At 42.5% G+C, this 16,917-nt stretch overlaps 1 protein-coding gene across 2 annotated transcripts in view; it reads right to left on the bottom strand.

Moving 5' to 3' along the window:
* NRG3 (neuregulin 3) overlaps positions 1-16,917 on the bottom strand; it is a 1,498,269-nt gene that overhangs the window by 197,950 nt on the left and 1,283,402 nt on the right. For both annotated transcript variants that reach the window (XM_073596886.1, XM_073596885.1), the window contains exon 8: positions 1,106-1,276. In XM_073596886.1, coding sequence (XP_073452987.1) covers positions 1,106-1,276 — 171 coding nt within the window. The remainder of the gene's footprint in view (positions 1-1,105; positions 1,277-16,917) is intronic.

The raw sequence follows: 16,917 nt of genomic DNA, 5'->3' as shown, positions 1-16,917 counted from the left end.
AAAGTGTCTAGGCAATAAGGAAAGGAATGTCTTTCTAAAATATACATGTGCAGACCTCTGGAATTTCTAAAACAAAATGTCTATCATAAAGGGACATGATCATATTTTTTTTTTACTCACCACATGTGTCTGATATGTACACAACTAGACAAAGTTCCCAATGCACATTGGGGCTGGTTTACTAAAGGCAAATAGGCTATTCCCGAGAGCTTAATGAACGTGGTGAAATTTAACTTTGCAAAGAATACCCAATCACATGCAAGAAAAAAAGACAGTATTTTCCTTGTACATAATCGGATGACCTCACTCACTAAGCACTGGGAAAAATTCCCTCGCAAAATGCATGTCTATTGAAAAGTTAACAGTCTATTTGCCTTTAGTAAATCCACCCCTTTCTGCCTAGAATTGATCCCACTTAATTCCTGTATAATGTAGCTCCAAATCTCTGCATGTCTGCTAGGATTGGTACAGATACATCTATACCATATATAAAAAAATGTATATGAACTGTTAAATCAATTTGCAGGTAGCATTGGGGGTTATTTACAAAAGGCAAATCCACTTTGCACTGCAAGTGCACTTGGAAGTGCAGGCACTATAAACCTAAGGGGTAGATCTGAAATGAGTGGAAGCTCTGCTGATTTTATCATCCAATCATGTGCAAGCTAATATGCTGTTTTTTATTTTCCTTGCATGTCCCCCTTGGATCTACAGCGACTTTAATTCCAAGTTCACTTGCAGTGCAAAGTGGATTTTCCTTTAGTAAATAACCTCCATTTTCTCTTAGCTACAATTTTCCATTAGGATATGATATTATCATATGATATATCTTATTCTCAACATTTACAAACTGCTAACACAAAAAGGAACACATTTCAAACAGTTAAAATTCAATAGTTTTGCTATTACACTATGCTAGCACCATATCAAAATTAAAGCACTATTTCCTCCAGCTGCCTATGTTTAAAATATTTCTCTGATTTAAATTTTTCATGCTCTGGGATCATCAGAAGGTAGAAGCTCAGGTTAAAGTAGATACGTTTCTCCTTTTTTAATCTTGAGATTGATATTGCATTTTCATGCTCTAGTGGTTTTCATCACCTACCCTTGGCAAGGTATTGTGTCCTGATCTATAAGCCCAGGCTCCTCCAGCTGTTGATATGCTGGTCCTGTAATCCCATTGAGGCGACCTCTGGGCAGAGGGGGAGTTCTCCGAAAGGCATTTCTTTGAAGCATCCTACTCCTTTGGCTGGGACTACAGCACGTTGAAAGGTTCCTACACATTAAACACATTGGAGTCACTTAATGTCTTTCCAAGTATCCATCTCATTACTAGATACAAAATGAATAAGTGAAGCTATATTCATTGAAACATAATTATATTTAGAGTCATGATACTGACAACATGAATTTTACATTTAAAAACAAATTAAAGTGATAGTTAAGGCAATTATATATATATTTTTAAATTAGAAACATGTTATACTTACTTGCTTTTGCAGTGGTTTTGCACAGAGCAGCCCCCCATCCTCCTTTTCTCAGGTCCCCCACTGACGCACCTGGCCCCCCTCCTGTCGAGTGCCCCCAGAGCAAACAGCTTGCAATGGGGGCAACCAAGCAGGCTCGCTCCCAAGCTGCTGCTCTGCGTGTCTATTCACACACACACAGAACCATGGTTAGGCCCCTCCCCTCTCTCTTCATATTGGCTCACTGGCTGTAATAAACAGCTCTCGCTGTTGTCTCAGCCAATGAGGAAAGAGAATCTCCAGAGAGCTCAGGCTCTCATGCACATTGCTGGGTCGCAATGGGGGGTAAGTATTGGGGGGGCTGCTGCACACAGAATTTTTATTACCTTGAGGCTTGGTTCACATATGAGCCGCATGCGGCTCACAAAGGGGGCCCGGTGCATCCTGGTTCACTGGTTTAGGTCCGATTTTAGCCCAAATTTTGGGCTGAATTCGGACCTGAAATGGACCAAAAGACGCGCCGTGTTTTTGTGCAAAATGCACCGGACCCACTGCGGAGATATGTGAACCGGCTCCATAGAGAGCCAGTCAAAATCTCCTGCTATTGCGAATTGGATGTGGACATCCCACATCCAATTCACAATGGTGGGAACCCAGCCTGAAGGTAAAAAACCTTGAGCACTTAGAACCACTTTAAAATTAGTCTGATTTGTTTTCTTAAAGCTCTGCTGCATTTTAGAAACACACACAGCACTTTGAATACGAAACCTGTGTCCTCCAGTAATGCAGTGATAAAGATTGTAGTATATTTTGAAGGTACTATGTTGGGACTTACTTTAATCTCAACATGTGAATATGCAGTTTGTCTGTTACCTGAATGAAGTCTGGTGCACATGCGCACAGAGGTCCATACACCGCTAAGAAGAAACATTTCTACACCTGAGAATCACAGGTGTTTGCGTACAGCCACAGCCAGTACAAATCAATGACAGGTTCATAGAACTCATGGCTGAATGTATCTAACTGCACATTATGAATTATTTCCCAGGATAAAGTGGAACAAAACTTTTCCTTAAAGTAGAACTTTAGTTAGAAAATTACAGTAAGTCCTGATAAATCACTTCAGGCTGCCTCCTTTTGCAGGTATAGCTGTGTAAAACATTAAACGATCAGCTGACAGCTTTAAGATTTACTGTTGCTGAAGGGGGAAGAAAGCAATAGCAATGACATGGAGAGAACACATTAGGAAACGAGAAAAGAAAAGCAGTAGAAGTAGCAGGACAAACTCTGCTGCCAGGGAGACACAAAAGAGTTAAACCTGCAATGATAGTGTCTTATCTTATCTCCCTGATTCTCTCTCCTGAGTCCTGACTCCTCCATCCACAGCCTATGAACTTCAGTGTCTGTCTGCCCTCCCTACTAGCTAAGGAAAAACATACAATTAAGGCTGGAAATGCACATATGTTTAATTACAGAAAGTGAAATATAGCTTTTGAGACCAAGGAGAAGAGGAGAATTTCCTATAAGGAAGTTACTAACCTGGGTTCAACAAAATCCAGCAAGAAGAAACAGGAGCAATTCTGGAAGCAATTAACAGCACACACTAATTTTGATAACATTTTATTAATGTGGATTATTAGTTCTTTTGTCAAAAAACATTTATTTTTATCAAAATGGTATGGGTAAGGTTCTGCTTTAACTTCCTTAAAGGTGAGTTTTAAAGTGGATCTAAACCCACCAATTTAATGGTTTCCCAAAACAATTACCGTATATTCAAGGTATGCCATGAATGATAACTACCACATTTGCTTGTGCTTTAAACCAAACTGTCAAAATATCAAATGGCTAGTGATATAACTGATCACATGTGCAGCACCATGACAACTACAGTTCAATCAGTGGCTAAGATGGCAGCTTCCTTAGTTGTAAAGGATAAAATTAGAGTTTTAGTTCTGCTTTAATATCTTCCTTCTAAAATGCAGTACACTAAAAGCTTTCAAACTGGGGGGGGGGGGGGGGCATTGGCGACACTTTACCATCATCTAAGTAGCACTTTTTGACCGCTAGTGGGGTGATTTTACCCCCGCTAGCTGGCGAAAAGGGTTAAAAGCACCGGCAAAGCGCGGTGGTATCGGCGCTTTGTCGGTGCTTTGGTGGTGCTGCCTATTGATTTCAATGGGCAGGGGCATTTGTGATGCTTTTTTTGGGGGGCTTTCATATTGGAGTGACAGGACAGGCGCTTTACAGGCACTTTACAGGAGCTTTGCCAGCGCTATAGCGCCTGTAAAGCGCCTCAGTGTGAAAGGGGTCTTAAACTGAATCAAATGTTCACATTCACTGTTAAATCCTGTAACTGCAGAGTTCACCTTATGATCTTATCAGTGGTGTCTGCACCAGCAAAGGACAATGAAAAAAATGTTCTAAGAGAAAGATTTATTTTTGTCAGTAGCAACTGATCAGCTTCCAATTGTCATTTTTACAGTTTAGTTTTGAAAAGGAATACATTATTTTGATTGTTCACTATGAGAAACAAGAAGTTTTCTTTGAAAACACATTTTTTTACTCATGTTCAAATAAAAACATATTACTATCTGCAACTGCCAAGGTGCTGCGCGTGATTAGATATGACACCAGCTATTTGATAGTTTGACAATATTGACAGCAAAAGCAATAGTTGACAGCACAAGCAAATGTGACAGTTGTCATTCATGACAATGTAACTGTCTTTCAAAATAGTTAAAGTGGTTGTTAAGCCACTATAAGCATGCCATCCCCTCTGGTAAATAACACTATGGGGTTGATTTACTAAAGGCAAAAAGACTGTGCACTTTGGAAAGTGCAGTTGCACACGGCAAGAGCAGTTGCTCCAGAGTTTAGTAAATGAGCAGAGGCTCAGCTGACTTTCATCAACCAATCATGTGCAAGCAAAAATGCAGTTTTTTTTATTTTCCTTGCATGTGATTGGGTATTCTTTGCAAAGTGAAGCTTTACCTCATTTACTAAGCTCTGGAGCAACTGCACTTGCAGAGTGCAATTGCACTTTCCAAGGTGCACAGTCTATTGGCCTTTAGTAAATCAACCCCTATTTGTCCCTGTGCTATGTTGTATAAAAAAGATGCCAATTATACCTTATATCAGAGCATCTCCCATGACTCCTCCGCTCTCTCCTCTGCCCGGCTCCTCTGACAGCTATAGTGGGAGGGGCTGAGTACTCCCGTTGACATCAGCCGGTGAGGAAGGGAGGAGAGAAGAGAGAGAGCCAAGGAGTTACGTGAGCACAGGGAGACACTCTGATATAGGTAGAATTAGGCATCTTTTTTATACAGCACAGGCACACATAATGATATTTAACAGAGGGGATGGCATGCTTATACTATAGACATGATTTAATTATATAGATATGATTTAGATATGATTTAGATATAGATAACCTTTAATTGAAACTTGGATCTCTTTGCTAAATTCTGTGTATGTGTCAGCTCAACCACATCTTCCACCTTTAATTGAAACTGGGATCTGCTTGCTAAATTCTGTATATGTGCTTTTTGGTGATCTATGTTGCCTTCAAATTCTTTACCTCTGTCCATATCACAGTGATGTTTATTTTACTTTCTTATTGTCTATAGCTAAATTATGAGCAGTTCATATCTTTACGGCTCTGACCTTTCTGCTCTCTTGCTGTGTCTTGTAGTGGGCCTTGGTGTGAGAAGTTCATTCTGTTAGCCATGTGTTCCTCCTATGCAATCCTGACTAAATGATTGGCAGTACCCCCACCCAAACTCAGTATAAATTTAGGCCTTACCTGGGGGATGCACAGGCAGGGGTTTTCACAGGCTGGGATTGCATTGGCAACTATCATCTTGGCTAAAGTATTCATATTGGATTAAGTATTACACTTCCGCTCAGCACTTCAGCGAATGCACAAAGCAAAATATACAACAGACTTCTGCAGAACACTAAACACACTACAGGTGACCTGATTCTCCATCAAACTTTTTCATCTCTCATTCAGGCTTCCTCTCAATTTCACCACTCTGTATCTGTATCATGCACATCCTATTTTTCCTTCTCACAGTTGCATCCTCTCTCCTTAAACTCTCACTCCTTCACCCATCTTCTCCACCCCACAGCTTATATATATCACCCTCACTCCTGTCTTCACCTTATTACTGCACATATCAGCTCCTGCTAATTCTGAACTCATATACTAATAAAACCTGCAGGCCACTGGGACGTGTCCCCCCCACAAAAGTCACACTCCCATATCACCTCTCTCACCCTTCTGCTTCTCCTAACTTCTGGAGATATTTCTCCAAATCCTGGACCACCATCATATACCTTTGGCCAACATACCCAGCACCCCCCATCCTCTGATAGCAGTCGCAATCCACACAATCTAATTTCTATTCCTCTTCAGCCTAGAACCAGCCTCCTCTTCTCCTCTGCCCTTTGGAATGCCCGCTCTGTTTGTAACAAACTCACCACCGTCCATGACCTATTTATCACAATCTCCCTGAATCTACTTGCAATTACTGAGACCTGGATACAAGAATCTGACCTTCCTTCTCCTGCTTCTCTCTCCTATGGTGGCCTCCTGTGGAAGAAAAGGAGGTAGCGTTGGAATCCTCCTATCTTCTCAAAACATTTTTCAGGTTCTTCATCCACCCCCCTCTCTGTCCCTCTCTTCATTTGAAGCTCACTGTATTTGTCTTTTCTCTCCAGTTTAATTGAGAATTGCTGTGATCTATCGGCCCCCTGGCCCGGTATCAAACTTCCTTGATGACTTCTCTGCATGGCTACCCTACTTTCTCTCTTCTGAAATTCCAACAATCATTCTTGGTGACTTCAACATCCCTGTTAATCTCAACACTCCCGCTACTTCTAAGCTGCTGAGCCTAACCTAAAACAATGGACAAGCGTTTCTACTCACTCTATTGGCAACTGCCTTGACCTCATATTCTCCTACCTATGCACTCCGCACAACCTCTCCAGTACTCCTTTTCCTCTCGCTGATCACCACCTTATTAGTTTCACTCTCTCATTGTCTGCCTCCTCCTTGCCTTCCAACTACTAAACTATTACTCGTACAAACCTTCGCCATCTTAACCCTTCTCTTCTTTTTTCTGCTACAGATTGTCTCTACGACAAAATCTCATCCTTGTCCTGTCCCAACTTGGCCACTTCTGTCTACAACAGTTCACTGTCATCCACACTGGATATCTTCGCCCCCCTCACTACGCACAGAATCAAGCCCAACCGCTACAACCCTGGCAAACAGACAATACCAGAAGCCTCAAAAAACGTAACCGCGCTATTGAGCGTCTGTGGTGTAAAACTAAGTCACAGCAAGATTTCAGCCAATATAAATCTGCCTTCCAAAAATACCATTCCTGTCTCCACACTGCCAAACAGACCTACTTTATCACTCTCATTAACACCCTCTCACGCAGTACCCCTCAACTCTTTTCTACCTTTACCACTCTACTTCATCTTCCATTCTCCCCACCCACTAACTTACTCACTGCTCAGGAGATTGCTAATCACTTCAAAAATAAGATTGAGACAATTTATCTTGAGATCTCCGCTCTACAGATATCTCCCTCACTTTACACTCCTTGTCCTCCTGCACAATCAATACTTCCCTCTTTTAACCCAGCTACTATAGAGGAAGTCACTAAACTTTTTTCTAATATCCACCTAACCTCCTGCCCCCTGAACCCTGTTCCTTCTCAAATACTACGGTCACCATCTGACTCAATCCTTCATTCCTTAACTAATATATCTTCAACCTCTCACTCTCTACTGGCATCTTCCCCAATCCTCTAAAACATGCGCTAGTCACTCCCATACCAAAAAAGGCCTCAGACCCCACCAATCTTAAAAAACTTAAGACCCATCTCTTTACTCCCTTTTGCCTCCAAACTCCTTGAACGTTTAGTCTACAACCGACTGAGCGATCATCTCATTGAGAATAACCTTCTTGATCCCTTTCGGTCTGGAGTTCGCCCACAGCACTCCACAGAAACTGCCCTCCTAAAACCCACAAATGACTTACTACCAGCCAAAACCAACGGTCATTATTCCATACTCTTACTCTTGGATCTTTCTGCTGCCTTTGATACAGTTGACCAACCCCTCCTCAAAAAAACCTCAATTTGCTTGGTCTCCATGGCTGCACTCTCCGTTGGTTTGAATCTTACCTATGTCATCGAACCTTCAGTGTCACTTACAACTCCACTTCCTCTTCTCCAACTCCTCTTACCGTTGGGGTTCCCCAAGGTTCTGTCCTTAGACCTCTACTATTCTCAATCTACACATCCTCCCTGGGTCAGCTGATAGCCTCCCATGGCTTTCACTACCATTTATATGCTGATGACACCCAAATCTATCTTTCTGCCCCTCAGCTCACCCCATCAATCTCCTCACGCGTCACTGATCTACTAACAGACATATCAGTCTGGATGTCAAACCACTTCCTCAAACTGAATCTATCCAAAACTGAGCTCTTAATATTTCCTCCCCCACATGCCCCCTTCTCTGACTTCTCTGTCAAGAACAATGGCACATCTATCAGTCCGTCCCCACATGCCGGGGTGCTAGGGGTAACCTTAAACTCTGGACTGTCCTTTCAGGCCCACATACAATGCCTGTCCAAATCATGCCACGTTAGCCTCGGCAACATCTCCAGAATACGCCCTTTTTTAACTAATGACACCACCAAGCTTCTAATTCACTCCCTGGTCATCTCTTGCCTCGATTACTGCAACTCCCTCCTCATTGGATTACCTTTACATAGACTATCCCACTTTCAGTCCATAATGAATGCTGCTGCAAGACTCATCAACCTTACCAACCATTCATTGTCCTCCACCCCTCTCTGCCAATCCCTCCACTGGCTTCCACTTACCCAACAAATAAAATTCAAAGTACAAACAATAATTTACAAAGCCATTCATAACTCTGCCCCAGCTACATCACTAACCTAGTCCCAAAATACCAACCAAGCCGCTCTCTTCGGTCATCCCAAGACCTCCTACTCTCTAGCTCCCTTGTCATCTCCTCCCATGCTCGCCTCCAAGATTTCTCCAGAGCTTCTCCCATCCTTTGGAACTCTCTACCCCAATCTGTCCGACTGTCCCCCAATCTATCCATCTTTAGGTGATCCCTGAAAACCCTTCTCTTCAAAGAAGCCTATCTTTCTTCTAACTAACACTGTTTTACTTCCTCCATCAGCTCACTCCCCACAGCTATTACCTTTTGTATCAATTGACCCTTCCTTTTTAGATTGTAAGCTCTAATGAGCAGGGCCCTCTGATTCCTCTTGTACCAAAATTGTAATGTGACTGTAATGTCTGCCCTCATGCTCTAAAGCGCTGCACAAACTGTTGGAGCTGACAGGCAGGGAGGGGAGGGGGAGGAGAGGGGGGAGGACACAGGAGAGCAGAGAGGAGAGCTGCAGATGTTGGAGGCATGTAAACTGACCACTGTGTCAGGGGTCAGCAGCCATGATAAACAGTGCTCAGTTTACAGAGGAGAGGGCATAGCCAGGCAAGATCAGCCAGGTATTTCAGGTGATAAAAGGGACCAAATTACACAGCACAAGCACTTTGCTGTTATTCATGCAACAGGATCCATTTTTTCTTAGGGTAACAAAAACACATTAAGTTGATGGGTTTAGTTACGCTTTAAAAGAAGTTTATGAAATCTGCTTATATTCAAAGGCATGGCTAGGTGATTTAATAATTTCTTGCACAACATTTTGTCACTTCCTCTACCCATAGCCATGTGTCAAGGAGTTCTGCAGTGGTCATACTACACCACATACTTGTCATTAAAAATAATTTCACAGGTAGTGTTTGAATCATTCTCATGGTTGGAGAATATTACACTCAACAGTTAGTATAATCAATATATTTGTCTTTAAGTGAAAGTAAACCCTCCTATCATTTTCAGCCAAGGAAGCTGCCATCTTGGCCTCTGTTTAATCTTCAGTTGCCATGGTGCTGTACATGTGATGACACTAGGCATTGGATGGTTTGACAGTTTGGTTGTGAGCACAACCAATGTGATAGTTACATTCCTGGCATATGCTGGGAATGTAACAGTTTTTTTTTTAACTGTTAAATCAATGGGTTTACTTCTGCTTTAAATGTATCTTTCAGAGACCACTACAGAACATTCTGGGGAGCATAGGTCTCATTTTGTTACAACCCTTCCTGTCTGGCTGGCCACAAGGAAAATGCCTAGAAAATCCACTTCTAGTTTATACCACTTTCCTATAGATTCCCATAAGATTTAGCACCCCCACCACTACTGCATGCCATTTGCATGCTTACCATAGCCAAACAAAAATTGCACAACTGTACTTATCTTTTATATCAGGTCTATAAGATTCAACATCATCTATTCATGCCTACCAAACAGAACTTAATGAATGCAATCTATCTATTGGAAAATGAACAAAAACATTTACAAAAACCTGTACATTTTTCCTGACTGTTGATAGGGATATAATGCACTATTCTAAAACTATAATATGTTATACCTTGGGGTAGTTTTTGGTGGCAGTTCGACATTTATAGATCAACTGTCAGTTATTGTTGAATCTTCATTGTTCTATCTCAGGAACGTTGCAGGATGTTTCTTTTTGCTAACATCACAGTGAGTGCAACTTGACTGCTAAGAAAGGTGCCCTACTTTGTATTACATAATATAAATAGATCTATATATCTATAGATCTATATATCTATAGATCTATAGATATATATACATATACATATATTATGTGGCAGAGTGTTGCCCTGCCAGGGTCTAGAAGGAGGTTGTGACCCAGAATTCTCATGGGTTGAGGGGCTCCAGGGAGCTTGTAACATGAAGAGGAAACTGGCCTTTCAGTTTCCTCAGTGTTTCGCAAAGTCCACTTTGGGACCTGGAGCTTGGGGATTTCTTAGAGATCCGGGTGGGATGAAATCCCTAGTCCTGGGTCCTGATTTTGAGCACAGCCAGCATACTGATTGGTCAGGTGTGTGCTGGGCTTTTAGTAGTAACCAGACAATGGTTCTGGGCTCCACCCTGGCAGATAAGAAGTCTGAGTACCAGGAGTCAGGAGGGCTCCACGTGGGAGCCAGTGCAGCAAGAGGTTGTTAGCTATATGCACCAAGGTGGTTGGTGAAACAGTCTGTACAAGACAGACAAGGGCCTGGAGTGTAAGGCCAGAGCAGCAGTGCTGCAAGTGAGAGCCAACTAGGCTGAATGTCATTTTCTTGATGGAAAAAGGAATGCTGAAAACCCCTGTGAGGGAAACCTATGTTTGTTTGAACTTGCTTTTAATAAAAATGGGCAAACAAAGCCCTTAAAAAGAAGAACTAGCGAGTGGCAGTGTCCTTACAGCTCTACATTTGACGCTAGTCCTTTACAATATATATATACACACACACATACTTACATACATATACACACTATATTGTCAAACATATTGGGGCACCTGCCTTTGCATGCACATGAACTTTAATGGCATCCTAGTCTTAGTCCATAGGGTTCAATATTGAGTTGGCCCACCCATTGCAGCTATAACAGTTTCAACTCTTCTAGGAAGGCTTTACACAAGGTTTAGGAGTGTGTCTATAGGAATGTTTGACCATTCTTCCAGAAGCGCATTTGTGAGGTTAGGCTTTGATGTTGGACAAGAAGGCTTGGCTTGCAGTCTCCCCTCTAATTCACCCCAAAGGTGTTCTATTGGGTAGAGGTCAGGACTCTGTGCAGGCCAGTCAAGTTCCTCCACCCCAAACTCACTCATCAATGTCTTTGCTTTGTACACTGGTTCAAATCATTTAGTGGAGAGGGGATTATGGTGTTGAGTTGTTTTTCAGGGGTTGGGTTTGGCCTCTTAGCACCAGTGAAAGGAACTCTTAAGGTGTCAGCATAATAAGACATTTTGGACAATTTCATGCTCCCAACTTTGTGGGAACAGTTTGGGGATGGCCCCTTCCTGTTCCAACATGACTGCGCATCAGTGCACAAAGGTCCATAAAGATATGGATGAGTGAGTTTTGGGTGGAAGAACTTAACTGGTCTGCACAGAGTCCTGACCTCAACCCAATAGTAGAACACCTTTGAGGTGAATTAGAGTAGAGTCTGCAAGCCAGGCCTGCTCATCCATATCAGTGCCTGACTTCACAAATGCCCTTTTGGAAGAATGGCAGCCTTTTCAGAAGAGTTGAAGCTGTTATAGTTGCATAGGGTGGGCCAACTCAATATTGAACCCTACTGTCTAAGACTAGGATGCTATATATATATATATATATATATATATATATATATATATATATATATATATATATATATATATATATATATTGATCCGCTTATTATGTTACGACTGGCCCATGAAGTTCACTATGCAATCTGTTTACTGTTTTGTGACAATTTTTGTTCGATACTTGGCTAATCTAATTTTTTTTGCAGTTACACAAGCCTTTGATACAAGAAAGCGTATTTAAAATAACATTGATAACAAGTACGCTGCCTATGGTATTGAGGTATGTTGAGGAAGAAGCTGTGTGATGAGAAAAGAGGTTAGAAGATGAAAGGGATAGACTTGACATCTGTCATTGAAAACATCGGGGTTTTTTTTGTTTTTTTTTTCATTACAGTGCCTGCAATTTGTTTCACTGTGAAATCTGTTGCATGACATCAAAGGACACCCATCATGCTGTAAAAAACATATCACATATTAATATACCTTTTGTTCCAAAGGAAATCATCTCAGTATGTCGTTACACAAGAACAAAGGATATGCGCGCACAGATAACAGCAAAATATGTAAAGTGTTCCTTTTATGTGATATTAAACCAAAACATGTTAGCTAAAGTAACAGTTAATCTGAAGTCTTTAAGAGAAAATAGTAGATTAACATGTACAAAACAAGGACAGTGTTATGTTATGTCCCAGATATGGTAGCTGGTGACCTTGGGCCCCTATAATGAGTTCCTGTTCTCTCTAGCAACTTACCCCACCTTTCTACAATCCATGCATAGTCTCCATATTCCCGCAACATCTAAAGTCTTATCACCTTACCCTCTCTTGCATTAACCCCATTTCATAATCTCTTCTACTCTACCCTTCAGGTCTGTATAGACCCTGTAACTAACACCCCAACCATACATTCAGTCCTGTACAGTTTCATGAGCAGATGTGCAAAGATGTCACCCACATGTGTAGTTACCTAGTAGTGTTCAATTATATCACTGTGCACATGCATACAGTACTTTAACCTTTCACATTATTATTACTTGGACCTGCTGAGGCTTTGGTCTGGAGCTGGGGACTAACAATATCAATTACCCAGAAGAAGAGCTACTCCTAACACAAGATTGTCACTTTGTTTGATTTTGCACAGGTTTGTCCTGTCCTGGAATCTGTTTGCTTCTATTCAATCAATGGAAATCTCCAGTGCCGAATAAAGCATCACCAGTGACAAATTACTACCTCCTATAACAGGCCCTGTATAATGATTATTAGATATTGATTAAGGACATTTATGATGAGATCCTATAAGCCCTAGGACACAAGCAGCCTTTGAATCTTTCTATGCCATGTAAATACTTCCTGTTTAAATTCAAGATTTAAAAAAAAAATACTATATATATGTAAGAATGCTTTTAAGAAAACATCTTTTATATCTGTTTGTTTTTAGAGAGTTTAAGAGCAAACAGAAGAAAAATCCAAATCAAATCAAGATTTTGTGTGACTACCCTTTGGCTTCAAACTTTGATTAATTCTTACACTTGTACACTTTATATACAAAGCAGAGATTTTGTAGGATTAGAGTCAGAAGTATAATTATTCAATTCTACCAAGCAGGTGCTAATGATCATCAATTTCTTATGTTGGTCCCAGTACATTCTTCCAAGACCTCATTGCAGGTAGGAGGGCATTGTACACCTGAGCTATTGGCTTTTTGATGTATACAGATCAGTGTGAAATCATTCATACTTTCTCTGGCTCTGAGGAAGAAGGCCCAACCCTCAAAACGTGTAAGCTTTTGGACCCTTCCTGGCTGAGTACTGTGGATCTGAAGGTGGACTCGCCTGCTCCCTTTTACATGCCTATGACTGTCATGCATTTGTAAGTAAAATATTTTTTATGTTTCAAAATAAAATTGTTATGTTGGTAATGCACTATGTTGGTGCACCACTTCTTTTGTTGTTTCCAGTGCTTCCAGGGACACCCACAGTCCTGTGAGGGCAAACAAGAACTTTGCCATCAAACGCATCAGTCGGGAAATCAGAAAAGTGATATATGACCTTAGCACCACAACTGAGCGCAGAAGATTTATATTGTTTTTACACCCTTCTTCTGTCCTGAGAAGTTTGGCCAGAAGTGGTCTTCAAGGAAGGATTGAAAGCAAAAACATACCTCTAACGTGGAAACAAGGCTAAGAGACTCAGCTATACATGAAAGCATAGGAACCGGGTTGTAGAAAAATGGCAGCAGGTGCTCTGGACAGATGATTTAAAATTTAAAAAACATTTGGCTGTAGCAGGAGGCAGTTTGTATGCCAAAGGGCTGGATAATGGTAATAATGGTTAATAATGAGTATCTGTAGGCAAAAGTGAAGCGTGATAGAGGTTCCTTACAAGTTTGGAGTGGCAGTTCTGCAAATGGAGTTGGAGATTTGGTCAGGATCAATGGTGTCCTCAATGCTGAGAAATTCATACAACCATACCATTAGGGAGGCATGTGATTGGCCTCAAATGTATTCAGCAACATGACAACAACCCCAGACATACAGCCAATGTCATTAGGAACTATCTTCAGTGTAAAGAAGAACAAGGAGTCCTGGAGGTGATGATCTGGCCCCTACAGAGCCTTGATCTCAATATTGTCAAGTCTGTCTGGGATTACATGAAAAGACAGGAGGATTTGAGACAGCCTACATCCACAGAAGATCTGTGGTGAGTTCTCTGATGTGTTTGGAACAATCTACCTGCTGAGTTCCTTTAAAAACTGTGAGCAATTGTACCTAAAAGAATTAATGTTACATAGTAGTAGTTGATGAGGTTGAAAAAAATACACAAGTCCATCAATCCAACCTATGTGTGTGATTATATGTCAGTATTACATTGTATATCCCTGTATGTTGTGGTCGTTCAGGTGCTTATAGAATAGTTTTTTGAAACTATCGATGCTCCTCACTGAGACCACGGCCTGTGGAAGGGAAAGGGTGGATTGGTGTCATACCAAATATTAATTTGATTTGCATTTCTCTTCTGTTCATTTACCTTCCTTTTGTTAATTGATAAATAAAACTATTAACACTTCCATTTCTAAAAGCGTTCTTAATTTACAGAATTTTTTCACACTTGTTATATAAGCTATATATAAATAAGCCTTGAATGCTTATTAAACCTTTATTTCAGAAATGGTTCAAAAAGTACATGATGACAGTTTTAGGCTCCATGCACACAGGTGTAAAAAAGGCTGTTCCCTTGCCTGAAAAACACTCATACAGAGCATTTTTTGGACATAGTTTAAGCGAGTATAGGAGAGTTTTGCATTTCTTCTGCCAGAAAGCTCCAACTTGGAATGCAAACCAGAAGGTTTTTTCTCCTGCGCTAAATGTTGAGCTTATAATATGCCTCTAGTTGTCATAATGTGCATGGACACATAGGGTAACATTGAATTGCTTCTACAGGCAAAACACAAAACTCCTGTAGAAACAGCGATCTTTAACCACATGCCGACCGGGCCATAGCCGAAAGACGGCTACAGCGCGGTCAGCTTGTTCTGGGCGGACGTCCATGGACGTCCTCCGGAATTCTCGCTCTGCGCGCCCCCTGTGGGGCGCGCGCACTGAAGTGTCCGTGCTCGCCGGGTTCACGGGACCCGGCGCAACACGGATCGCGGTAAAGGGCCAATGACAGCGGCCCTTTACCACGTGATCGCTCCCTCCAATGAGGGAGCGATCACAATGTAAACAAACTGGGGTCAGGCAAAGGTCCCAGCTCTCTTCTCTCCTCACACCGATACAGCGTGAGAGGAGAGAAGAGAGATCGATCGAAAAACTGTGAGTGAAAGGTACAGCAGTGCCCAGCAGTGCCATACAGTGCCATACAAGTGCCACTACACTGCTAATCTGTGCCCCAGAGTGCCATCAGTGCCACTTCACTACCCATCAGTGCCACTAAAGTGTCCATCAGTGCCACTACAGTGCCCATCTGTGCCACCAGTGCCACTACACTACCCATCAGTGCCACTACAGTACCCATCTGTGCCACCAGTGCCACCACAGTACCCATCAGTGCCACTAAAGTACCCATCAGTGCCACTAAAGTGTTCATCAGTGCCACTAAAGTGCTCATCTGTGCCATCAGTGCCACTATAGTGCTCATCAGTGCCACATCTGTGCCACCAGTGCCCATCAGTGCCACCTCTGCCACTTCAGTGCCCATCTGTGCTGCCAGTGCCACGTCAGTGCTCCGTTAGTGCCACACCAGTGCCCAGTGCCACTACAGTGCTCATCTGTGCCACCAGTGCCACATCGGTGCCACCTGTGCCACTACAGTGCCCATTGGTGCCACCAGTGCCCACCAGTGCCACTAGAGTGCCACGTCAGTGCTCCATCAGTGCCACATCAGTGCTCCATCAGTGTCACGTCAGTGCTCCATCAGTGTCACGTCAGTGCTCCATCAGTGCCACGTCAGAGCTCCATCAGTGCCACGCCAGTGCTCCATCAGTGCCACGCCAGTGCTCCATCAGTGCTACACCAGGCCACTACAGTGCTTATAAGTGCCACATTATTGCCAATACAGTGCGCATTTGTGCCAAATCAGCGTCACTAGAGTGCTAATCTGCACCACTACAGCGCTCATCTGCGCCACTACATCGCTCATCAGTGCCACTACAGTGCTCATCGGTGCCACTACAGTACCCAATAGTGCATATTAGTGCCCATAAGTGAGTGCTCATCAGTGCTACCTTATCAGTGCACATCAGTGCCAAATAATCAGTGCATCCTCAGTGTGGTGCATTAGTGTTCATCAGTGCAACTTTATCAGTACCCAGCAGTGCACCCTCATCAGTACCCAGCAGTGCACCCTCATCAGTACCCAGCAGTGCACCCTCATCAGTAGCCAGCAGTGCACCCTCATCAGTAGCCAGCAGTGCACCCTCATCAGTACCCAGCAGTGCACCCTCATCAGTACCCAGCAGTGCACCCTCATCAGAACCCAGCAGTGCAGCCTTTTCAGCACCCAGCAGTGCAGCCTCATTAGACCAGCCTCATCAGCACCCATCAGTGCAGCCATATCTGTCCAAGTGTCCCTACCACAGCAGTTTGTCACCACAGTCACCAGTATGGCAAAAAAAGTTTTTTCCGCTGAGGAGGCATACCAACTGCTTGCCTTGACTGACGAGAGCAGCGGGGAGCTCTCTGAGTCTGTGTCTGATT

This window comes from Aquarana catesbeiana, linkage group LG08 (genome assembly GCF_042186555.1).
Source record: "Aquarana catesbeiana isolate 2022-GZ linkage group LG08, ASM4218655v1, whole genome shotgun sequence".
In the NCBI taxonomy this organism is placed as follows: Eukaryota; Metazoa; Chordata; class Amphibia; order Anura; family Ranidae; genus Aquarana; species Aquarana catesbeiana.
This window is presented reverse-complemented; position numbering and strand designations above follow the sequence as displayed.